Source organism: Oryzias latipes, chromosome 10 (genome assembly GCF_002234675.1).
Source record: "Oryzias latipes chromosome 10, ASM223467v1".
NCBI lineage: Eukaryota > Metazoa > Chordata > Actinopteri > Beloniformes > Adrianichthyidae > Oryzias > Oryzias latipes.
The window spans coordinates 14,432,636-14,459,114 of record NC_019868.2 but is presented as its reverse complement, the minus strand read 5'-3'; the positions used below and the strand labels follow the sequence as shown (position 1 = coordinate 14,459,114).

The following is a 26,479-nucleotide window of genomic DNA, read 5'->3' as shown; positions in this document are numbered from 1 at the left end:
CTATTTCTCTTTTTCGTTAATACAACAGCAGAAATGTGTGAATGCTCTTTTCCTACTTCTCTTTGGCTGTCAGAGACTTTCCCTTTGTGATTTCAATAAAGCGTGGTGTAAACTCTACTGTGGCATAACAAAGGGCACTGCAATGTGGTCTGGAGCAAAATAAAATAAGAGAAAAAGGGGAAAATAGAGATCCAACAAACAAAGATGTGGGAAATAATAAGCAGGAAAATAGAGCAGAGCAGTGAGCAGCACTGAGAGACAGCCTTAGGGGACAGAAATGCTCCCATGTCTACCTCTTAATATGTTTTTACAACTTCAGACACAGCACAGGTAACATGGGAGCTCATTTGACCAAAACAGCCCAATTTTACACACACAAACACGTGTACCCACACACTGAGTAGCCTTCTGCAGTAAAAGCTGACGGATTTGAAATTCTAAAGCATTTGCTCAGGCTGGGAATGTACCACCACAAGAGCATGCTCCTTGTGATAAATGATTGCACTTGCTTACGTTTGGGGCCCTTTTGCTACCAACACATTTTACAGATGTTGCCTCACTTCAATCAAAATCATTAAAATCCTGTCTGCTTCTATCTTAAGTTTCTATCTGCTTTTTTCTTTCCCTTAGAAGCCAAATGTGGAAAAGTACCATCAGCCTCTGGTGACATATCACTAATGCTGATTGGTTATGAGCGTAGGCACAACTCTGATCACTCAGCAGTGATTAAAGCCTGACAATAATGATTGTACACAGCGCCCGTCATCCGTATTCATCAAGCATGGCCCTCTATTAAGTAATTACATTAGGAAAATACACACAAGGCTGTGATATAAATTTGAAAAATATATGTTCCATTAAGATGTGACAGAAAAGTAATAAGGTTACTGTAATTGCTACATTATTCAAAAAAACAAAATCATCATGGAGGGGCTTCTGATTTCGTGCAAGAGTAATTGCTGAAGCTTATGGTTTCTATTTAATTTTACACTTAAATATTGAACCAGCTTTATTCTCTTTACTTTTCTACTACAAGTAAATACAACGTTAAAGGACATGAGAGGGTTCGCATTCACTTTTCCCCTATCAAAGCGCATGCTTTCAATCTGTCACAGTGATTGCCTGATGGAATAATAATTTGCCTGAATTAAGCCAGAACGCGCCTAGTAAATTGAATTTACTCTCAAAACCAGATTAACCCATATGACAGGATGCACATGTCTGGCAGAGCGTGTGTGCCAGCATAGGCAGAGTGCTTGCCAAGAACCTTAATCCCAGGACCGTATGCTGAGTAAGTCCGGCAGGCGTTTTTTCATGTGTAGGGGGGTGGAGGAATGTCACAAAATGTCCCATTCCTTCTAAACATCGTCCAAAGATTCAGTCAGTAATGAGTGAGAAAGACAAGCACATGAAGCGACAAACCTGGCAAGACGGACACAAGTCTTTTGAAATTAGATAAAAACTTTTAGATTTGAGCATAAAAAGTGTTAAGAAATGACCAGAAAGCAATGCAAATAAAAGCAGGCAGACAGGTGATCTGGCAGACAGGGCTATTAAATGTGCATTACAGCATCTTGATAGGACACCAGATGCATTAACCATCTTAAATATGTAATTTAGCTCAGTGAATATATTCAGCCTCCTGAGGAAATAGCAGCGCATCATACAAGCCTTCTGATTAGCATCTTAATACAGAAATGCATCTCAATTAGACTGAATGTCAGCCTTCAACTGGTATAGGATGAATTGAAATGGAAAGAGCCAATGTCCACTTGGGGAAAAAAAGAAAAAAGGCATGCACAGTAAAGAAGACAAGGAAGACACAAGCATAAGGAGGCCCAGGAGAATCTAAGCAAAACAAGGGGGGATTTAAAGATAAATTAATCTTGGGTAACTTTATATCTTCAAAAGTTATAAATTAACAAGAAAGACAAGTTTATCTGCCTCACAAGGTAAACACTTTTGAACTTGTATTTTCTTTTATAACATTTTCTCATTTCCTAATTCAGCAAGGCTTTGCACGTCTGTGCAGTTCCATCAACCACATCCATCTTTTACTTTTTTTTTTTTTTACCATTTTCCTGCTTCAGATTTAAACAGAAGCCATTTCCCTTTTTTATTTGAGCAGGTAATATGAGTTTCAAACACAAATATTTGTGAGTTTCTACTTGTTTAGGGGTTTGTTTTGATTGTAGATTTGTCCTTTTGTTTTGATTTCTGTCTGCGTCTGGGGGTTGTTTTACTACTCCTTCCTGGAAACACAGTGCGACTGTGAGCATGCTGACAACAGGCAGGGAAAGCTGAGCCCCAGAGGAATGGGTAATCTGAGAGGCAATCGATAGCGCAGGTGTGTTTGGGACTAATACCCTCAGATATAAACTTCTCTTGCAGCAACTGTTCTGACAAAATGAATGAAAAGAAATTTAAAGGCTGCGCTCAAACTCATGCTTAAAGCAACATTTCGCAAATGCCGAGATTTCAAGATTTACAGTAAATGCTCACAATAAAAAAGGTTGAAGGTAGTTGGATAAACTTCCAGATTGTTTTGAGGTTACCTTTTTTTTTTTATTTGCATGTTAAGTAGTTGACCTTTTTTATTATAACATGCTTGAAATTGAGTTTGGCCTTCTGTTTGACATGTTTCTTACATGGTTTCATTTATATGATTGATTGAGCAACTGTGTACTGTTGGTTAAGAAAGATGTTTAGTTGTTTTTAGGTTTTCTCTGCACTGATTTTTTTTATGGAAAACAAATGCATTTAACTCATATTCCAACCTTTTGCATATTGTTTTTACATACATACATTCTTTTCATTTGTCATCTTCCTGCTGTTAGGATCCAAACCTTATTGCCCATGACAGAATCTGCCTTGCAGACAGGAGTCAGGGAGTGAGGGTGGTGCTGAGAAGTTGCTATTAAAATAGCTAAAGCTATATCTATTTTCTATATTTACCACTAACTCATAATAAGTCCTTAATGGTGTACTTAAGTTCACGCACAATTTCAGCCTAAATGGAAAATGTTAGGAAAACAAGGACCAGAAAAGCCCCAGGGTCAGATCTTACAGATAAAAACCAAAAATCCTTTTAGGTTAAGGTTATTTTAGCTTCAAGGCAGCTTAATCTCTGCTTGAATAACCTAAAATGACCTTTACTGTCAGGCAAAGGGGAACATTATTCATTGCAACTTGGACTGATTGTAATAACACCATATCTAAGCGTGCCCCATTGCACTGATTGTAATCTAAGTGTGGGTGAACAATAATGGTTCTAAAGTAGCATATTATGACATTAGCATGTCATATTTATAGGCCTGATATATAAAACATCCCAAGGAAATATTCAGATAACACTTGTTTCAACTGAAGTAGTTGAAATGAACATAAAACAAGCTTCTACATACATGCGTGCACCATTCACGTTAAACTTTTACCAACAAACTTCATGCGAGACCTTCAAGAACATTTCAGGAAACAAAACCCACACAGAATGGAGTGTACCATAATGGTCACAAAGCTGCAAAGTCCCCCAAGATTTTGTGTTGTTTCCACGAAAAAAAATAAAAATAAATAAAAAATGTTGATTTGTTGTTGACACTCTGTAGCTCTTCTTAACCGTGTTTTTGGTTTTCAGTTCACTGCTCTGGCCTGTAGCTGGAGGAAAAAGAGAGAACAAACCTTTTTTCTGGAAAAGCTGGCTGCTGACAATCTCTGTCATGGAGGCCACTTTCTGCTTCTGGAGTTTCTCCGGTGGGATGCAGGAGTAAAAGTCATGAAGGAGCTGACTGAAAGGAGAAAGTTGGATGAATAACAATTTGCTCATTACTTTCAGCAACAGCAGCTAGGTTTTGGTTTTTTGAGAATAAGCCCAGTAAACAGTAAAGAAAAACATCAAGATTACATCAAACCCTTAAGGCCATTTCTGAATTTTAAATAAGCCATTTCCATGGTAATTTACACCATATAATTGATGCACCAATCAAAAACCCTAGCATCCAGCTCTGAAATGACTGAAAACGGATCTTTTATGGCACCAAGACAAATAAAAGGATGGAAACAGATACAAGCGCTGTATGAAGCACAAAATCAAACTGAATCTAAAGCCTGCACAGACTTTAATGAATAGACAGGTCTGCCTTTTCCCCCAAACTCAAATTAAATCTAAGGAAAATTAAACCGGCTGGGTCCAAGCCCCGATTTCACTTAGACAGTCCGAATGCATGCAGAATTAGTAGCCCTCCGTTTCCATTTTTCTCTCGGTTATTTAAATTATGGCCACTTGCACTTTCATTAACGTCATTAAATGATGAAAAGGATGCCCTCTGCTCTCAAACTGCAGCATAACAAGCCAGCTTGTGTGAATTTTGATGTGAGTAGGCTGACATTGGGACACACTGGGACACAGAGGATCACTGCAGAGTCATCAGGCCCTCTAATCATCTGAGCTGCCTCTAATTAAAACGCAAAATGTCAGCCTGTAATTTATGGCTACTGGTCCAATAAAATGCAAGCACAGATGACAAGAATCTTAGCTGAGATCACAGTTAAGACTAAAGGTAAGTTTATGAAGCGCACAGGAACTATAGGGGAAGATCCAGCTTTGATATCAATCTCCTGCGCCGTGGTTGTAATTCACACGGTTAGCTGGTGGAGAGCGCTTAGGGCAATTCTTATCAAGAAAACAGTAGGGACCTTACTTTCAAGTTCAGATGGTTCAGATAGGTTTGTGAACCTATCTGAACCAAGGGGGTGAATATTTGTGCAAGAAAAAAGGGAGAAAGGAAATGAATGTCAAAGACAGAAAAGGAGAATACGATTTGACATTTCAGGGTGTGCCTCAGTGTCTCTATACTTACACGGATGTATGTATTTCTTTGTGTGTCCATAAGACAAGTGAGACAGGTAATAAAGAGAGCGACTTAAACAGATCCAGATAATCCACAAACACATACATGGGCAAAGAAATAAGCCACAGAAAAGAGAAATTTAAGAAATAAAACACAGCTGAACAAAACTGAAATTGAACACAGCAAGTCATAATACGGGCAATGATTAATGTCGGTTTTGATAAAGTACTGTTACTGCTGGATATAAATGGCTGTGAGACTGCCTAAAGACAAATGAAAGGGTGAAAAAACAGAAAAGGTTGTGTGTACTGTGTCATTTCTTGAGCTAAAAAGAAAATTGCAGGTTTGATTCTGGGTCAAGGTGAGGCTAAATGGGCTATTTCAAGCAATTTTGCTCTTTTTAAGTCTGCGAAAAGCAGTCAAGAGTCAAAGGGCTGTTTGGTGGCTTTGGTGGAATTGTAATATCTCTCAGGAGGCACCCATAAGAGCTGCATGGTGGGTACAAGTGCTTGTCCTTGTCTTGATGCCAATTAGATGGCATTGTTACCCTGGGTATAGACAGGGAAGTTTACTTGCAGTGGAATGTGTGGGAGAAAAAACAACAGGGGTCACTGAACAAAAGTAAAAGGAAAACTTGGCTCATAAATTTCCTCTCTGAATGACACCAAAGGCATTTATCTGTATGTATTCGTTTTTTGAAGAAAAAGCTTACCTGAGGAGTTTGGCATCAAATACTTTCTCAACATCGTGCAGAACTGTTGGCAGGTACTTCAGAGCTGCAACCTGATGACATACAAGTGTGCACAAACACACACGCACACACACAAGTAAATGCTGTTAAAACTGATGCCATAAACCCTTGTGGAAGGTGACTTTTCTATCAAACAAGTTTTTGCCACACGTGGGAAAAAAGTGCTTTTTTCATATTTTTCAGTTGGTTGCTTCCAATTTTTTGTGACTTGGTCTGTGTGAGTGCTTGCCTGGTGTAAGTACAGACACAGAAAGGAAGAAATTAAGCATCAGAATACTGATGCAGTCAGAATAGGAAAAAAGAAGAGAATACTAAAAAAGTTAGGGAAAACAAATGTAGGGGGTGATGTAGGGGTTAAGAGGGAAGAAATGAAAAGAAATGCTATAAGAAAGTATAAGTTCTTGTTGGGAAACATTTACAAAATAAGCGCATGGCTTACCCTGAGCAAAAGCGTGGTGGTGTAATCTGTTCTCATCAAGTTGTTAATTGACTCAAAAAGCCTTTTCAGTGACTCCTCAAAATCGGTCTGCTCTTTTCCCTCGTAGAGTCTGGGAGAGGAGACGGAAATGAATAAAAATGCAATGGGGAAATGGAAGAATGCTGGACTGCACAATGTGTCTCGATCAGCCAGGTGGGTGGAACGACAAGAATCCCTCAGGAAAATAAAATGAAACCAAGCAACAAGTGTGGTAAATAATCACTGATGGCGAATGTGGAAAAGCAGTAGAAATATAATTGTTTAGGGGCTTTAATTAAGTTTTGTGACCTTTTTTTACTTGTAATATTTCATTTATGATATAAATGGTTTGGATCATCAGTTGTGAAATATTCCCTAATCTACGTTTTTTTTTAAACTGTAAAGCTATGTTTTTATAACTTTCTTTTAACAACACATATGTAATTACAGAAGTCGATTGTTAGCCCTTTACATAACATCATTACTGGCTTTAAACATCCAGCCTACCTTAAGAACAGAAAAGTCTATCCCATCTTGACATTAATCTTTTTCCTGACAGTTTCCTTTTTTTATTCCATGCAGAAAAAAATGAGTCCTTGAACTAGGAATAACTCTTTCACACTGTCTCTGTTCCCTAACAACACTTAAAATCTTGTCTTCAAATGGAAGTGTGACATTATCCCTTAAAAAGGATGCTGCAAACTTGGAATCGGAGGAGGAAATATCATTACAGAGTGGCACTGAGCAAGCACAGTATTATGTTGACATGACATCTATATTAAATAGAACTGCATTCTTTAATCACAGCATCCTGTAATTTAACAAAAACTAGGTTATGGTTGTTTTTGCTATTCGCTTCACATTAAAGCTGCTGCACATCCTACCACCAGCCATTAAATCCCCCCAGCAAATGTTTTGCATCCATCTCTTGATTCCTTCCCCTCCCTATCTTGTGCTGTGCATTTGTTAATTACAATTGCAAGTGCTAGCTAGACAAATGGATTAGTGTGTACCATACAGCAAATACTGTCTGTGGAGAGATTAAGCAGCAACAGAGGTATTATCACTGCAAAGTCTAGTTATGATTACAGAGGCATTGTCCTACTTCATCCATTGAAGTTCAAGGGTGGAGAGACATTTGGATGTATCAGAATTAATGACAATGGTCAGTTGTGCATTTGAGTAAAAGTGTTGTAACTTGTGACTGATGAAGATTAAATATATGTTTAAAAAGAATGCAGAAAGGAAAGAACTTTTCATAAGACTTTCAAAACATTTGCATGCATATTGCAGTGCAGAGTAGAACAAATAAAACATGCAGATCTCCACTCAGAAACCTGTTTCAGAAAATACCGTCAATGCAAAAAAAAGGAGGAACAAATACGTGTGACAGTGACAGTCTGTTGGGAAGTGGTCGCCTTGGGAAATAAAGCACAGAAAAACCTTTGTCACGTGTGCCCTTTTATTTCAATAAAATCACGTTTTTAAACAACCATTGCAGAAATTGGCCCCTGTGGATAAAATGCAGTCAAACAAAAAATGCAGATTTTGCTTTAGCAAAGACTAGCAAACAGTTATATTTTTTTAAAATACAATATATTTAAAAATATATGATATTTTTTTTAATCAAATCCATTACAATTACGGACTTCATCTTGTATATTTAAACAAAGTTTAAATCCATTTCAAGTTATTTTTGAAAGTATTTGGCAACTGTTCCCCCTTTCTTCAATAATGAAGAGTGCGACAGGCTACAATACTTCATACACTGTTTCTTTAAGCCTGCAAAGCAGATTAGAAACATCTGCTTTAAAGTGAGTAAACAACAACAATATGCTTTATTTGATTTTTTATGGTTGTGGTTGTGTGTAATGGTAGTGCATCTTACAAAAAATGATGCCTTTTTTTCTCTCCCAAATCATTTATAGCAATCAAAACATCTTAGCATAAAATTTCACATAAAAAATATTGTCTAGCTACTAGAATATTTGATTATTCTCTATTTAAATGTAAAAAAGATAAGGTTTTTTTTTTTTTACATTTGGGAGAAGCAGCTACTATTTTAATAAAAAATAAAATTATATTTTTGTTTTTTTTGACACAACATTTGGAGTTTCTGTCCATAGTGATAGGTCTAGATTATATAGAGTGAATATAGAATATAGAGTGAAACTAACACTGAAAGGTTGAGGCTGGATTAAAGGTTAGAATGCAAGGCTTGCATGTATTTGAAGAAAACATTATCCACTCCTAACCTTTGCATGAGCATGCAGGGCATTTCCAGAGGCTAATAAATCTTCAATAGCACCTACTTAACTATTAATTCTTGCCAGTTCTGATGGTGATGAAGATGAAGGCTTCTCGTTGCCAATGAAATTGTTTTTAACATTTTCTTGTTGACTTTTTTTTAATGATGGAGGACATAAAAAAAGAAAATGCATCTTTACTTTCCTTTTTTTTGTATTTCTTTATTCAAATTGTGGGGAATCAGGAGCAGATGAAAAAATGCAGTTGGAAATAACATGCTGTGACACAGCTGATTCTGTAAACGATCCACAAGCTCCTTGCTCCGTTCCATTCTGTTGTATCAACTCTTGAGACAACTAGATTCTATGTGCGACTTTGTTTTCCTCATCCGAGCTGCATCTGACTTAAAACTGTAGAGCTAGATAGCTCAATTAATGCTTTCCATTTTGTTGCACTGGTAATGTTGGGTTAGGGGTGTGAGGGGCTGTAAGCTAGCAGGAGAGAACAACAAAGGTATCAAGGGAAACGAGGTAAGGCTTACTCCAGACTAATGCTCCCTTGCACAATTCAGGCAAATTTCTAATGAACTACTGCCGCTTTGCAGAAACTGTCCAAGAAAACACTTTTTTTGTTGGCCAAAAATGGCATAATCATAATTAAAAGACCCTTGGGAACATTTTTTATAATAGATCAAAAGACGATCAGAGTGGGACTATTGCAGGAAAACGAAGTTTAAAATTCAAAAACGGCTCGCGACTCAAAATATGTTATTGGTCAATGGAAGCTCTGTCTGTTAGAGATTAAAGCTCATGCAAGGAACTGATATGTACATTTATATTTAGCAGTGTTGACAAATATATGGAGCCATTGCAAGTGTCTACATATGTACAAATGATAAAATTAAACCGATAAGAAATAATTTATTATTCGCTGAATAGAGAAACAACTAATAGATTGATTTATATAACCTGAACATGACGTGAAATAAAAATCCACCTATAAAATATTCAGTTTGTAAAAAGGGTATAATGATATCCTAAGCCAAAATTAGTGGTTTTTAGCAGTATTATAAAGCAACAATGCATTTACTTTGGGAAATCTTTCAGTCTGTTTTTGTTACAAAATTGTTTTCCAGTCTTTCCACATCTCCTCTGAAATTAGAATCCATTTAGACCATTTATCTCCTTTATAACACAGTTGACATTTCTCAGTAATATATTGAAGTATTAAAAACAGGTCGGATTATTGAGCTAAATTACAGAAAATAAGATTATTAGAGCATCTGACATAAATAAACAAGACATCCCCAACAGTCTAGACATCATTGTGACCAAGTGATAGCACCTAACACTGTGTCAGATGTGTTAGTACCAATTTCAGGACAGAAATGATTCCATGAAGTGCCGCCATCTCAACCTTGTGGTCATCTCTCCTGTTGGAACATTGACTTTTTGTGCTGGCTGCCAATTCAGCAGTCTTCCCCTGTAATTTGCTCTCATTTAGCGGCTGCACATCATCATCAACATCTGTTTCTAATGTCAGTGCTGTCATCAGCAGCCTCTTCTCAGATTGCTGCCAAAACTAACATTTAGCCATTCAAAGTCACTGGATTTTGGACACATCTGCTTTTTGCAACAAGACAATCTAAAAACTAAAATGGGAAGTGCTTACTATCGCAAAGAATTGTCAACAAAAATCACACTTACTGGGAATAAAGCATGCGTGAGCGAACAATGAACTTGAAGATGTACTCGAGGGCTTTGAGGGTTCGGAGGATAGGCTCACACTGTTCTCCTCGACTGGACACGTCCAGATATCTCTTCAGAACGGACATCAGTTTCCTGGAAGAGAGTGATGCGAAGCAAAAAGGGAGTAAGCCATAGAGAGAAAAGAAAGCATTCCAGAAGTTAATCAAAATCACTCAGACAGAATTGTATTCCTTTCCTGACGTCCCACAGGTTGTAAAGTTAATCACAGACTCCATTTTTCACTTCCGTAGAGCAGAAAGATTAAATGCAGCCAAGTGGGAGCAAAAGAACAAGAGAACTAGATGGACAGGAGGAGATCTTGCACTGGAATTACAGCCCAGCATTTTTATACCCTGACAAATGTACCTGTAAGACATTTTTGTTTGCATTCATATCTATAAGGGGGTAAAAAGATGTTTAGACAGGAAATATTAGTCATCTACAATACAACTTGGATGGGAGGCAAAGAGTTACAATGTCCAGACTAATTTGCAAAAATACAAAAAAATAGCCAATTATCCTAAAAAAACTCAAACATGAGCTGTAATTGCTCTTTCTGGCAAGGGGTTGCGTGAAAGCCTTGCCAAAGTTTTTTCTCCACTTTTCTCTGAAGTTTTTCTATTCTTTGTAGAGCAGCTTAGAATCTGAGAAGTAGTTTAGGGTTTTTATCGTAACAGCCACCTAAGCTGATGGAGGATAAGCTCTTGTGACCCTCTAAAAAGGGTGAAAACCAGAACAAGCACAAGAAGGATTGATGATACAGGGAGAGATAAATAATGTAAAAGAGGAAAAGAGGAAACCTAGAAAGAAGGTAGGGTGCGGTATGCATGGAAACACATTTACTAAGCATAAAATCGCAGTAAGCGTGCAGGAAGAGGTCACTTCTGTTTACTCCTCTTATTTTAAATCAGAATCACCAAGAATAGAAATACACTTTTTATTGGTGCCAAATAGAAGAAAAATGATGATAGACACAAAGCAATACTTAGAGGTTTTGCGCAGTGGCAACTATGGAGACTCAAGCAGAAGTTTCCTTCACACTGATAACAAATACAATTTCTTTAGGAAAAGGGGGAGAAATAATAAGCCAGTCTGTTTGGGTTTTGTTAAATCAACCACAAAAAATGTATTTGATAATTTGTCTCAGGTCCTGTAAATCTCTCCACATCTCCTATAGAAAACTAAGGAATCCAGCACAACTCATAATAAGATACTTTAACAAGATATAGGTCTACAAGCACAGAACACAGCCAGAAATAATCCAATAGGTCTGATTTATTCCACAAAGGAGAGATTAAGCACAGGTTAAAACCTGAAAGCAGGGAGTAAGCAAAGGAGCAGTGTTTAGAAAAAAGCATGATATACGAGGAGCATAAACAGCAGGGTGTAAAAAGGAATAAAACAAGAGCAAACTGAACACAGTCAGGGTTCAAACATGGCTGGAGATCATAGCAGACTGCAGAAAATCCTTTCTACAAGAGTTCCAAATGCAAAGACCATAACCAGAATAGAAAACTCTCAAGTGAAGGAAGATTTGATCAAAGTGCAGCTGTCAGGAAACAACAAAAAAAACTAGGGTAAAATAAAACTAACACACCAATGAAAACTAGCTAAAATGTTTGCAGGAAAAGGTCTAAGCCACAATAAGAAGCTACGAAAAAAAGAAAGTGTTTTTCTCACACGCACCTGACTGTAGTTATCATGTTAAATACTATTGAAACATCTAAGAAATAACTGTAACTTACACTTTTTTGATGAAAGTAAGTATTGAGGTTGTATAACAGAAGGTACTGCAAGAGTGGATCAAATATGTGATCATCATCAATGTCCACTTTCAGCTTGGCAAACTTTCAAAAACAAATGGAGAGGATGATTAAACTGCTTTTACAGCTGGATAGACTGCAGATTTCACACCATTTCTCCTCCCACTCAACAAAAAGGTTAGGCTCCTTTACCAACTGTCTACAAGTGAAAATGCTTGATGAGGTGTGCCTAAAAAGTGATTTTTCATAGAACAACTGACAGTAATACCTAAATGCACAAAAACAAAAAGTTGTGTGTCTGACTTCCTTTGTTCGGGTGAAGCAAAGGGGAAGTACGGTATAATGCTTTCGCAGATGTGTCACATGTCTCTCAGAGCACATTTTTATGCTTTACTTTCGCTTTTCCTTTAAACTGTTTAAAACATCGCAAATGTATGGTGTAACTATGTTTTTTCCACAAAAACATGCCAAGAGTTTGGAGAACTATCCTACCACATGAAAGACCATTTTAGTGTAGACATAAGGGGTATCAGTAAACACTTTTTCAATTCACTAAATCATTTGAACAAAACAAAACCAGACGGTTTTCAGTACGACTGTTCTACAACAAAGATGTTCTACCCACTTTTTATATATAATACACATGAGACACTAAGACACTAACAAGATTGTCAAGTCCTTGTTTTCAAGCCATCAGGTCTGATTAAACTGACCTTGAAAAATGCTGTTTACTATTTTCTCAATGGCAATTTAGTCTGCATAATTGGAAAACAAAGAATTAATGATCCTGATAGAGGCTTTGTGTTACTTGGTGATTTTCTCTGAACTTTTTTTTTTTATCAAAAACATACGACAGAATTTTGTAGACTGCCTGATTTATTTTATAATGAGATGCCTGTATGTGACATAAATCAAAATTTCTGAGCTGTTTGACTCTAGAGTAATTTAATCTCCTGAGTCGCTGTGTGCACACTAGGGGATGTGACATTTTACCAATTTTAAAGAAACAAACTGTCTTTGCTAAAATTTCCTTTTGCATTAATTGTGAAAGTTGCAAATTGCATGTTTTCAGTCACTCAAAGGAAATTGGAAGTATTTTTATGTCCCACTGTCATTAAAATACCTTATCTTAGAGACCAGTAGTGTTAAAAATAGTTATTAAAGCGTACATAGTTACATTTCCATGATTCTCACATTTCAGGTGCACTGCAGATGCAGTAGTCACTGTAAAAGCAGGGTTGAAAAGTTCTTAAATGACCTCTGGAGCCAGAGGTTACCTACTTGTATGCCAGAGTGGCGCTGAAATGCTGCTTGATGTAGGCCTCCAGCACAGTGTTGAAATGCTGGAATTTTCTGTCAGCAATCAACCCGATGATATATATCTGTCAGACAGGAGGGAGAGTGGATGGACAGAGTCTGTGACATATTTACAACACAAAAAAGAAAAAACATTTACAAGGCAGATGAAAGTTCTGTGCAGTCATTTAACAGACATGCTTGTTTGGGAAAAATATGAGCTGGCTACATTTGCATGTCTCGAGACAGCTTATCAAGAAATTGGCTGTGTGTGTTGACAAGGCACACATGCAGAGTCAGATCCCCCTCAAATACAATTTCCTCAGTAAACCGGCACCCCACGCACTCACCAAGGCATCAAACACAAGGATGTCATAGTCGTCTGTCTGGGAGTGTTCCATCATGATGTTGAACAAAGCATCAAGCGTGTCCTGCAGAAACTTTACACAATAGAGAATAGGCAAAGGTCACCATATGAGATTGGACAATCACACAAAGGCAACCTTAAATACATGACCTCTCACCTTGACCACCTCTTCTCCATCAATAATTTTGAGTTTCTCCAAATTTTCTTTGAGGAACTCGGGTTTAGTCCTCCATTTGAGCAGCCCCAACAGGCCCACTGAATAGAAGAAAAGAGAATATCTCTGGTTTAACTGCCACAGACAGTACTTTGGTCAGACAAATGCTTCATGACAATCAAGGTTGATTAATAACATGACTGAAATGTGTTTACTCATCCATAAACACTGATTAATCCTTAGCTGATCTACTTTAAAATAAATTGGCCACAGTTTAGAATGAAGTTGAGGTCTATTGATTTTGTTCAATTTCATTTTAGTTGGATGTCATGCTTTGTGCTTCAGCCTTGTCACTGCATTTGGGTATTTGTTTTTCTGTTTTTGGTTGCTAATTTTGTTTTGTTTTGTTAGCATTTTAGCTTTACTTTATGACTGTTAGTTCTTAGGATGTCCTGCTATGGCAGTGTTTTTTTTTTGGTCTAATTTTGTAAATGAAGGATGGTTCACTTTTTCATGCTTGTAATCTTGTCCAACATTTACCGTTTCACCTCATAACATCCAACATGAAACGTTCAGCTGTGGTCGCTTTTTTTTTTACCAGTTTATTTCACAATAAAAGACTTTACTTTAGATTTCTTAATTTATTGACTTGAAACAAAGTATATCATATAAAGACCAAATCCAATGAAAATTGTGTTTTTTGTGTGTTTAACATGTTATTGTGTCAATTACTTCATGATGGAGGGTGTTTGTAAAGCAAATTAAGCTTAAAATTGCATTTCTGACCATTTCTTTATCTAAATTGTTATAAATCAGAATCAGATGATAAAAGCCCATAGGTGTGTCGTAGAGGCTACAATGGCAAGTCACAAGCTCCCTGCTTCACTCCAGTCGGATGCATCCATCTGTATTCAAATAGATCCACTTGTTTTCCTTGTCTGAGCTGGCATCTGTCTCAAAACTGTACGACTGAATACTTCCAGTATTGCTCGCCATTTTTCTTGCACCAGTATTGTAGGTTGTTATTGTGAGGGGCTGTAAGCTAGCAGGTTAGGGTATAAACAAAGGAATCATGGGAAATGAATGGAGGCTTGCCCCCCCACCAGCAGTTCTATTCACAACTCTGAGGAAAATTTCTGATGAACTACTGCCACTCTGCAGAAATTATGTTCTAGAAAATGACACAGGTTTTGTAAACATACTGTAAGCTAGTGGGAACGAGTTTAAACAGATGGATGATGGGAATTAGGGGAGGGCCTACTCCACACCAGTGGGTGTGCCCACAACTCGCAAATTTCTAATGAACTACTGCCACACAGATTTTTTTTAATCTTGCTAAAAACTGTAGAATCATAATTAAAAGACCACTGGGAACACTTTTAAAATAGATCAAAGAAGTAGCACATGTATAAAGGGATAAAAATGGGAAGATAAAATCATTAATCGTTCAAAAAGGAAATAAAATAAATAAAGGGTCTTACTGGAATTACACTGAAAGGGGTTTAAGATGACATTACTACATTTTTCTTTGGAGGAAACCAAAATGCTGGCTGCCAGACACATTTATAACGCCTAGTGGAAATAAAAAAACAAAAATAAAAAACCCTCACTGAAAGATGTTAAGTGTTTCCCCTTTTATCTGGACACTTTATCAAAATGAGCCTTTAAGTTTGTATCTTTAGTCATTAATTCTGCTGCAGCTGGACATGAGACAGATTTCTCTGTGCCAGCGGGGTTGCCCTGTGCTGCCAGCTCATTGGTCTCCCTGTCCAGTAAGTTCTAACACAGCGTGCCATGTTGCACATCTGGTAGATGGCCCTAACGTACCCTGGGAGGAAGTATGCCCAGGAGTCATTTCATCTGAGTGTGTGGGGCTGTTTGTGCAGGAGGTAAAGGTGATTAATATTGCAGGATAATGTTCATTATACTGATGGACTGGCTTCTTCACAAACAGCTGTCGTGCTGCACCTGTGTCTCATGCACTTTTACTGTCTGGAGTGAATCTGCACGAGTCCATTTACCTTGTGTTATATAGACAAGATCCCTGAGGGTGTATTCTGACTGGAAAAAAAAGTTAGTCCAGACAGAGTCCACTTAATTTGGTCCAGATCCAGTTCTGAACCTTTTCATTGGTCTGTATTCAGACTGCTTTCAACCGGACATTTCTGTTTCAAGCCAAAGTTTGTAAAAAACAAACAAACACATAAGTAAAGATCTCTTCAGTCATTGACCAGAAATTATGCGGGTGAGACATATCAACAAGTGGCAGAAACTATGGAAGTCCTGTGCTATGCAATCCCTGTTGGGATAGTTCACTTATTCAAACTTTGTATTTCGTTGACCAATTTTGAATGTTTGTGTCAACGTCAGGTATAATACTTTCTACTTACAACTTTGGTAAGGCGGAGGGATGCTTTAAGGCGGTTACTGAGGAGACGACGGCTATAAAGGTATGCTGATAACTGTTTATGACATATAGATTGTCGGGAAAACAGTGTGAGAAATAATGTCTATCACATTAATAGTTGTTTCAATGAGCTTGCATTCATCTAACTACATTTCAAGGAGTTGCTGTGTCTCATTGTTGCTCCTTGTTTGTCCAAAGCTTATGGTTGCTTCCTTTCTGTTCTGTTTACCTCTCATAATACATGCAATAGTGGCCTATTTGGTCCAGTTGTTCCACTCCCTCCTAGACTGGAGCCTATTCAGACTGAGAAAAACTCAGAGCAAACCGCAGCTCAGTCCGATTGGAAACGCACTAAGACCACCTTGAAAGATGGTCCAACAGTGGTTCCTGGTCCCGGACCAAAGTTCGCTTGGCTGTAATCTAAGACCAACCAAAAAAAAATAAAAAGATTTGTATTTCTAGAATGTCACTAACAATCTTGGTTGATTAGTAAATAATAAGAACTTGAATTATTGTAATTTTTAGCTGTGGAGAATTTTCTGATTAGAAACTTTATTAATATATTTTTCTTTTTTATGCAAAAATTAGACACTCCAAGTAGTTTGAACTCATATTTGCAGACTTTTAAATAAACTGCAACCCTGTTGAACTAAAACAGTTACACAGCCAACATCTAATCCACCACCTCACTCTGGCCTTATTTCTTTTCCACAAAAAGATGTTAATTAAGAGCTTTTGATGTGACAGGTTTAATTTCAGACATCCTCCCTTCAATTATAGTTCTGTGTGTGTGTGTGTGTGTGTGTGGGTGTGTGTGTGTGTGTGTGTGTGTGCGTGTGCGTGTGTTCAAGTGTGCACTTTTGAGAAAGAGCCGTTATGCAGCAAGCTGACAGAGGTGAATATCTATCCCCCTTGTCTTTTTCACTGTATAATGCACCATCGGCTGCAGAGCCAGCCTGTGATTTTTCTCATTCGGGTAGGTCGGGGAGAAATATCACTCTTGACTGACTGTTCTGCATAGTGAATGGGAGCATGAGAAAGGAGGTGGCAGTTAATGACAGAAAGCAAACAAATCAATCAGTTTGACACTACATTTCTTTCTCATTTGTCATTTTCATCTTTAAAAAATGGGAATACTTTTTATAAGAAAGTGCCCAGGTCCATAAATGAAACCTCCACCTATGAATATGAGCAATAATAGGAGCTCTAGATAAACTTTAAAATAGAATTTAAAATATGGACATCTGTTTTTCCTTCACGATTTAGGTTTAGACCTGAAACGCAGTTTATCTTTTCACTCATGTGTTGGTTCATTAACCAAAAAACACAACAGAGTTCTCCAAAGCATTACAGACTTCCAACTTTTCTCAGCACATTTCAAACTTTTCATGCTTTTTTTCCCTTAGATTTCCTTACTATGGAAACAATGTCTTCCAACTTATTAGTATCACACTTGCTCCATTATGATATAGATTCATTATGCAGAGAATGTTGGAATGAAAATGTAATAAATCATACAAAAAAACTTTCGTTAAAACAAAAAAAAACACCCACAGGCTGAATGCCTGACTGGTGTTTAATCCCCTGACACCATGGAGATGTACATAAACTGTAAGTGTTGGCAGCAGGCTGGCTTCCTACAAGAAACCGTGGAGGTCTTTGAAGCCTCAAGCTGCAAAGCTTTTAACCTCTCCACTTCACAGCACGCCACATCCTGAACTGGCATCTGGAGGTAAACCTGGACTCAGCTTGGCAGTTTCAAGTCAGCCTCGGGCAAAGTCGGCCCGAGTCACCTGACAAGCCAAGTGAATAAAGTTTAATTTCAAAATCCATCCAATATCCATTCACTTATCATTGATGTAATGGAACTGGAACAGTTCACTGTGAGAAGATTGCTGTATCGTAAGTGAAGCACTAACTTTCTTAGTAGGTTAGACTTGTAAAATGCAGGTGCTTTTCCCCCCCAATAATTTTCATTACTTTATTACACCAGCAAAAATCGTTCATATTTTTTTTTTTCGTGTTTTGTCCCATTTTTTAAAAAATAATGTAAAAGTGTCAAAAAGTTCTGAAAACACTGTGGCATTTCAGCTCTTTGAGATCTTTTGAAAATATAAATAAAATGTGTTTCTTTAAGACCAAGATTGCTCCAGTAAATGTAGGGCTGGTAAACCTTTGGGAACACTGTATTTTGGGTAAGGAAGGCAACCCTCTAATGGCTGGAGCTGAAGGTTTGAAAGACCCAGGAAACCTAAATCATGTGTTTCAGTACAGGGTAACAATCCCGACAAGGACTGTAAAGTGCAGGACTTCCATATTTCTGCCTGTAGTTGCTTTCTCCTACCCTCATAATTCCTGACCGATGAGTGAAGAGATCTTTTTTTGGGGAGTTTTTCCTTACTGAGGAGGGTCTAAGGGCAGGGATGCCCAGTTTAGCTTAGTCTGTTTAGTTTAGTTAAGCAATTACATGTTATGACCGATTTCATGTTCTCATACAATTAATTACCTGCATGAAACCCATTGAGATGACTATTGTTTTAATATTGGACTATATAAATAAAATTGAATTGAATTGAATTGAACTTAGTCATGTGATTTTGTTTACAGGCTTTAGTCCGGAACAGGAATGTCCGCTTGACAGCAGTCTGACTACAGATCAAATGTAAGGTTCAGGACTCGATCCGGACCTAATTAAGCAGACTGGGTCCAGACCAATGGATTTTTCTAGTCTGAATAAACCCTCGGTGTATGTGAGCATCATCCCGCACACACACAGTTTGAGCTAGTACACACACATTCAGTAAGTTGCCACACTTCATACCGTTTTGGGTGAGTTTTGTAGAACAGACCAGGGTAGAGATAGTGAAGCTGTCTCTGGAGCTGACAGAAAGACCTCCGCCCACTGACATACTGCTGCTGCGGTTCAGCCCCACCCCTTTGTGCTGGTCACTGTGATGGTTACGAGTCGATGGTAAGGATAAGTAGGAGTTCACGTCTTCCATGCGCTTGCTGTCACCCTAAAAAAAATAAAACCCTTAATTTCTAAAGCATTGATACTTTCACAACTGGAAAATTGTGCAAATTTTACATGCAAAAAAAGAAAATAATAATAGTAATAATAATAATTAAAATAATAAATAATATAAATAATAAAAAAGAAGAAAGCAACAAAAACAAAGTATTGGAATTTATTAGACAGCGATTCTTAAGCAATTAAAAATCAGAGAAAAAGGTGCATTTAATTTAAATACCTTTACTATTTCTTAAGAATCCTAAAAAGTAGGCAACCAACACAATATTTAAAGTATTTTCTTTTTATGCAAGTATTAATTGGAGTATTTCTTACTTTAATGGCATTTTATGGCAGCATTTTGATGAATTTATTAATCTAAAAAGGTGACACTTCAAACCCAACATCTCCCATTAAAATACTGGTAAATAATGAGACAGCGGCTGGGAAAATTGAGAGTTAAGAGACTGAAGCATGAGTGGCAAAGACATCAAGAGGAGTGCAGGGGTAACGAGAGATAATAAAGAGGGCACAGGGGAACCATCCATTTGGTATTTGAGTGAATCATGAGTAATTAATCTTCACTGCCTTTGACAACTAATCAATAAGAGGATTCAATCTTAGCTCTGGCTCATTTAACAGGAAGTCTATTTGGCTTCACTCAACCTGTCTAGGTGGCCATAATCTCCTGTCTAAAATCAGTGTCTCTTCAGCTTTGATGCCTGTTACCACTTTACTAACATTATAAAGCAATCTTTATTTTAGCCTTTAAATTAGCCCTTCTCTGCGCCTAAAACCATGTTTCTGAATCAAAGTAGGCAACTTTGCACACCTCCAACATTTTAAAGTCCAACCTTGACTCCAGTTCAAATGCTTGGTAAAGCAAAAGCCATATAACTGACAGTACATTTTGAAATAAATGAAAATGTATTTATAATGGATTGCTTATGGATTGCTTAGTTGGTTATCAATGGTATTTGCAATCTGCAGCTGATTTTTAGGTTATTTTATGTAAACTAAAGATGCAAAATGAAGAAACTTTTCACTTTTTTTTATAATTTACTTTAGTTAATTTTTAGGAGGACACTATTAGTGCATGTGCCATCCCTGGTTCTCACCTTAAAAACTACAAGATCGTGAAGGCCGTCCTGTAAAACTGTCCCATCCTCCTTCATCAGACGAACAAATGCCATTGCAAAGTTCTTCTCGCTCTTATCCTTGGCTGGAAGGAAGGAAACAGATCAAGAAAAACAATGTATAAAGGCTAAAGTGAAAATTAAGAGCAAAAATGAGAAGGTGTTAGATCCACAAGGAAATAAAATGTACTAATTAGATTACGGTAATCAAATGTGAGTCTTGATAAAAAATTATGGTGAAAGAATGATGATCTTTGGAAGAAAAACACATGGGGAACTGAAGAGTCGTAAGGGTTTTACTCACACTCCTGGGAAGATCTGTGTCTGAACATGAAGCGCAAATGAATTCTATGCATTTCTTCCAGAGGGACCGCCACCTGGAATATAAGTCATGGTGTTCAGAACCCAAGTGCAACACATATTCGAAATTCATCCCAGCATGTTGTGCAGAAAATGACCGCAGAGTAAAAAAAAAAGTATTTTCAAACAAAATGAGAAATATACAAAGTAGAGGAGGAAGCACTCTACTCAGACCTTAAATGTCTCCATCCAGCGAGGTTGTTTGATTTGGTAGTAGATGACAGATCTGTACTCACTGACCGGCTTATCCCCGGCTCCCAGACAGATGGAATTCTAGGAAAAGAAAAACAGGAGCAAAAAATTTGTGTCACGGAAACCTGTCAGATTTGTTCATTCATAAGTGCATCCATGTATGCAAAGATGGATTTTCCTTCTGGGATAAAGCTGACTGTGTAGGATTCTGACAGGGTGACTAACTGTTTGATCACTGCTGAGCGTCTACACTGGCCCTCACCATTCCAATCTTTCTAAATGTAACTACCCAAAATCCCATGCCTGTTTGCAGAAAAGCCACTGCCTATTTTCCCTTTGTGCCTCATTTCTCTGAGCTGCTCACCTGTATGACCTTGCCCTCTTCATCACAGACCCACATGATGACTTCTACATTTTTCTGCGTTGTTTTGTTGTACTTGTCAAAGTCTCCGCTCTGTATGGTGAGGTAAATGTCATTTCGAACATCTCCTGGCATAATAATCTCTGGAAAACCCAGTTTACGGGCAACCACAGTGCTCCGGTCCACCAGGTGAGGGTATTCCTTCCGGATCTGAACTATGTCCCCAACCAGAGGCTTCATGGTGACCCACAAACCTGGTGAAAGAGAGAAAAAGGCTGTTCAAAGAGCACATAAAATGACATGACTCTTTTAAACCAATTTTGACTCCAGGAAATATCTAATATCAAATAGAAGCAAGCCCTGGAATCCTCATTGTTTCTATAACAACAATTTACTTGTTTGCATAAATTCAATCAATCATTCAATCAGTCTCTGAAAACACATTATACACATGTTTCCCAGGGTGCAAACCTTTAAATGCCTCCACTCCAGTGAGTTAACAGAAGCTAAAAACTGAGTGCACCAAGCTGTCGTTTCTGTTTGAGACCAAGTAATGTTTACTGACGTGTTAAGGTTTAACAGAAAACTATGTGAAAATACATCTACAAAAGTTTCACCTCAGTAAACACAGGTAGGTGCTGCTTCAATGTTGTGTTGTCTTTAAATAAGGAGCCCCAAAAACTTTCCATTTCCCTCATTCAAATAATTTAATGTTAATTCCCAGCAGTGCAGAAACAATTGTCATCTAAACTTACTCAAGACAAATAAAAGGGTTAAAACTTTTTCTCCTGACAAGCATATAATTAAAAAACTTTGAGAAATACATAAAGGCCAAAAAAAACACAAATCATTAGCTACCTGGCCACAAAGAAATTGGTGCAATTGTGTGTTTAAGATGGCAAATGTATTTCCTCTGAGAGAAGGAAGGATCTGAGAGAGTAATTCTAATATGGGGCATCAGGTGGCCACATTTCTGCTTGTGTGGTTGCTGTTTTTTTATATCAAAGCAATAATCTGGGCCTTCTGGAGTAGGAGGAGGGTGAAAATGATTGATAGGACTCTAAAGCAGACTTAGTATTCATGTAACATGATACTGTCTCCAGCAGGGGAGGTCAGATCCAGATTTAAAGAAAAAGCAGTGAGCAAGAGAGGCAGAAGTCTGGTCGGAGCGAAACAAAAGGAATAACTAAGTGAACGTTAGTTCTAGGGCGAATGCAAGTCATAAAGACACCCCCACAATCTGAGTTTGTAAGAGGAAATAGAAACCTAAAAAAATAGTTGATCCTTTGTAAAATTGTTCCCAGTGTTTTTTTAATATGATTATGCTGTTTTAAACCAAAATAATTTTAAAGAGTGTTGTTTTCAAGGACATAATTTCTACAGAGCAGCAGGGGAAATTTGCCTCTCTAGTTGTGAGCAGGACTGTTAGCACGGAGTGAGCATGTCCTATCATCTATTTGTTTACACTCTCTGTAGCTCACAGCCCCTACAACTCCAAACTAACATTACCGGAGCAACAAAAATATCCCATCACTTAAAAACCAAATTCAAGGCCTCCCTTTACTAAAACAGTACCTTGACCTCCACTGTCTCCTCTGGATGCAGTGACTTTGTTCAGCAAAGAGTGGAGAAAGTCATTCTCGGCAACCACTCTGCAGATAAACAAATGCTTCCTCAGTGATCAAACATTTTGTCTGTAATGTGCATTCAAGACAGAGTTCTTTCTATTCAAGTTAGATTTTAAAATGACTGCAAGAAGGGGGGTAAAAGTGGAGGGTTGAAGGACATACGGGAAGAAGGGAATGAAAAACTGCTTCTCCTCATCACACTCGAGCTTCCCTTTGATGATGTCTGTTATGTCCATCACTGCAGAGAGCAGAAAGAAAATATGTCTGTGAGGACAAAAAAAAATAAAAGGCAGTGTTGTGCATTGATGTAATTTTGTGTCATTTCCATGAAACAGGCAGAACACTGGCAAACACATTCTCATTATGTTCCTGACGGCTGGTTTGAAGTTATGTGTGTATATATATATATTTATATATATATATATATATATATATATATATATATATATATATATATATATATATATATATATATATATATATATATATATATATATATATATATATGCTTTGTTTGAGAGACGCAACAAATGACAGAAATAAAAAAGGAATTCAAGACACTTTTTATAAATACATGAATCAGCTGGTATTAACACTAAAACATTTCTAAGGCAATTGTTGACCTAACAAACTTTGACAGACTATTCTATAATAAATCAGGATTGATGGAATGTATTTAAGGCAACATGAGCACAACCTTTTATTTATTTAGTTAAATAAAAGCTTACATGCCTCATTTTTTACGCTAGTTTTTGGATTGAATAATTTTCCTAGTGCAAAACCTACAAAGAAGATGGACAAAGAACTTTAAGCTTTGGTAGCTTTAAAAATAAAAAAAGGGTTTAAAAATTAATTCCACAAGGCTTATTGGGGTCTTTGCAGCTTGTGGATTTTCAATGAAGTAACCATGTAAGGGACCAAACTTCCCAACCTCTGACCAAGAGGTTTTGTAATGCCACACCACTTTAGAACCAAATAAATGAAATTGACTTTTCTTTTAATACCTGCCACCCCAAAAGGCCTCCTCAGACCCAGAGTGCACTTCTTGTTGTTGATTTCTTTCAAGTCCATCCTGCCCACTCTCACTATCTGACAAATCAGATAAATTTTCTCCCTGTTCAGGTCTTTGTTCCCCAAATCCTGGTGGACAAAGACAGAAAGAAAACAAGAAAACAATGAGTCAGGTTCACTCATCCCAGCCTGGTGTGCTTTGAGATGAAGAGACAGTGTGACAGCGCCCTGGTGTGGTCACTTACTGTAAAGACAACCTTCAAGTTGTTCAGCATGTCAATCTCTTTGGGGAAACCTTTGCTGCCCCAACGAACCAAGTAGTTCTCACTGAGCAGAAAAATAGTGAGTCCATAAATAACACACATGCATCATCGATTTAAAAAAAAAAAACAGTTTGCGTGGATGCTTTAACACACAAACTACACATATTCTTGGCATAAAAGTTTAGCTATGTTTGTTTCTGTCAGTGACAGGAGTTTGACTGTTGTCTTGTGCTCAATAAAAGCAGAGGAAAAAAGCACAACCTCTCTGTTACCTGAACATCCACTCAACCACAGACAGTTTTGACAGAAAGACAGATAATAATACTGTTGCAACAAGAGTTCAGTGGTTTTGATTTTTTTTGTCCCCTGAGAGTTTGGTTTAGGGAGATATGAGGACAGACAAAAAGTACAGAGCACAGACAGTGGAACGCAAAAATTGTTCAACTGTTAAAAAAGTACAACACCTATTCATGTGGTGGGTGAAAATTTCAGAAGAAAGTGGTTTGACAGTGAAGAGGAAAATCTTCTAATCATATATATCTGGAAAATGAAGATTGATTCAGGTCTATCTTAATACTACCAGCCGCTCTGGATGAAACATAGATATACCCGGCGTGACAGTGAGTGACGGGGCTTAACATCAGCCCTGTCAGGCGCCATACAGTGCTGCCACTCACCATCTTTTGCCCTATAATTTTAACTCTCTTTAGGTCTATTTTTGGTGAACTGTCATAGTTTAGTGTAGCTCAACAATGCAGCAAAGGACAAGACGAGGTATACAGACAAGGAACGGAGGGAAAAAAGCGAGGAGATGTGTGGGAAGATGTATGAAAAAGTATGTATGTGCAAAAGAAGTTAGAGACAAGTCATAGTCTAAGCAGAAAGTGTATGATTTTTAGGAGAGGGGATTTTTTTGTGATACCTGATGATTTTCTGTTTGATAGGATCATACAGAGACATAAAGAGCTCTGAGTCTTCCCCGATCCGGCAGACAAAGTTTCTGACAAAGACGTAAAGGCTGTGAGTGGGGGAGGACTGGATTCGAGCTGAAATCCCGCTGTGGTCTGTCTGAACGTTGGACTGCAGGAAAGGACAATTCTTTCAGAGAAATGACCCACATTAAAGACCTATTATATTAATGTGATGATATCATTACGTTTTTATATTGATAATTGGTCGATTGAAGTACAGATTTTATCAATAAATAAATGCTGCAAATAATAAAAAGCTGCACGGAGATTTGCTGATTTTTATAAGTGCTGATTTATATTTGCTTGATTCCGTTTTGTTTTTTTCGTATCCTCTGCATTCTGCAATGTACCTGTTCCTCCTTTATGCGGTCATTGATCTTGACTGTGGCCTCCTCGTGCGCCCTGAAGAGGCTAATAACATTTGCTCGCTCTGGGTCCAAGATGTTACCATCTTCATCACGAACAACAAGGTCCAGCTCCAGGATCCTGCAAAAGAAAGATGGATGGAAAGTGAACAAATAAAAGAAGCAGTTAGAGCAACTGGAAGACAGCAGACTCAGAAGAAAATAAAAATGTGTCAGTAAATAAGGAGTTGGTTGATAGATTCTGCTTTAAGCATTGAGGATGTTTCCCTTCAAACATACTTGTTGCCATAATCAATCTTGGAAGTGACTTTCTGCTTGAGCTCCTTGAATTCATCACTAGGCAGGGTTCCTGACAGGAGCTGAGAACGCCACTCCATCAGCTCCCACATCAGCCTCTCCACCTGCTTCACAAGCGCCCGTTTGTTGGTCTAGACATGAAAATGTTGTTAAAGTCACACACACAAGAAAAAAATGTTTCCCCTCCAAGATTCTATAGTGTGGGTTATACCACAAATAGCTGCTTCCATATGGTCCCCCATTCCCTTAATGTGGTGGTGACCTCCTTCACCAAGGGCATCTCTGCAACTGTCACCACTTCTTCATTTCTGAAAGGCATGCAGTTTTACTCAAGCTGCAGAATCTCTCTATAGTATTTACTTTTTCTTGGACTTACTCTCGTTTTTCAATGTAAACTTCCTTGAGATGGACAAAACTGACAGGAAAGACTCCCTAGAAGAAAAAAAAGGAACATTTGTGACCTCAAATGTACAATTCATTTTGCACCTGACCTCAAAATGTTTAGATTACAACTGAAAATAACCACAAAGAGTTTTTCTTTGTGAGTGCTCAGGTTCACCCTGAAAAGAGAGGGTTTTTTTCTGTTTCTTTCATGGACATTGAGCATGGTCTGAAGGTTAAAATCTGAGCTTATCCCATTTCTTAGAATGACACATTTGCTGCAATAAAGGGTGACCAGTATATGAATCATTATCCAACAACAAAAAACCAAGATGAGTGGAGGCTAGGCATTGCTTGAAGCAGCTTGTTTTTTACAGGGAGAGATGTCAGAAGAGTAAATAAAATCCATTTCAATTAAATGCTAGCGTAAAGGTGTATATCATTTAGATTAGATAGAGCTGGAACAG

General features: G+C 37.7%; 1 protein-coding gene across 1 annotated transcript in view; it reads right to left on the bottom strand.

The window, feature by feature from the left end:
- dock2 (dedicator of cytokinesis 2) overlaps window positions 1–26,479 on the bottom strand; it is an 87,851-nt gene that overhangs the window by 57,965 nt on the left and 3,407 nt on the right. The window contains exons 4-24 of the mRNA XM_023959129.1: window positions 26,008–26,063; window positions 25,843–25,939; window positions 25,614–25,762; window positions 25,320–25,455; window positions 24,921–25,078; window positions 23,981–24,062; window positions 23,729–23,864; window positions 22,887–22,962; window positions 22,672–22,748; window positions 21,100–21,350; window positions 20,718–20,816; window positions 20,488–20,560; window positions 20,166–20,269; window positions 18,859–19,054; window positions 13,634–13,731; window positions 13,460–13,549; window positions 13,095–13,195; window positions 10,009–10,143; window positions 6,038–6,146; window positions 5,560–5,630; window positions 3,679–3,785 (exon numbers count right to left, since the gene is read on the bottom strand). Coding sequence (XP_023814897.1) covers window positions 3,679–3,785; window positions 5,560–5,630; window positions 6,038–6,146; window positions 10,009–10,143; window positions 13,095–13,195; window positions 13,460–13,549; window positions 13,634–13,731; window positions 18,859–19,054; window positions 20,166–20,269; window positions 20,488–20,560; window positions 20,718–20,816; window positions 21,100–21,350; window positions 22,672–22,748; window positions 22,887–22,962; window positions 23,729–23,864; window positions 23,981–24,062; window positions 24,921–25,078; window positions 25,320–25,455; window positions 25,614–25,762; window positions 25,843–25,939; window positions 26,008–26,063 — 2,401 coding nt within the window. The remainder of the gene's footprint in view (window positions 1–3,678; window positions 3,786–5,559; window positions 5,631–6,037; window positions 6,147–10,008; window positions 10,144–13,094; window positions 13,196–13,459; window positions 13,550–13,633; window positions 13,732–18,858; window positions 19,055–20,165; window positions 20,270–20,487; window positions 20,561–20,717; window positions 20,817–21,099; window positions 21,351–22,671; window positions 22,749–22,886; window positions 22,963–23,728; window positions 23,865–23,980; window positions 24,063–24,920; window positions 25,079–25,319; window positions 25,456–25,613; window positions 25,763–25,842; window positions 25,940–26,007; window positions 26,064–26,479) is intronic.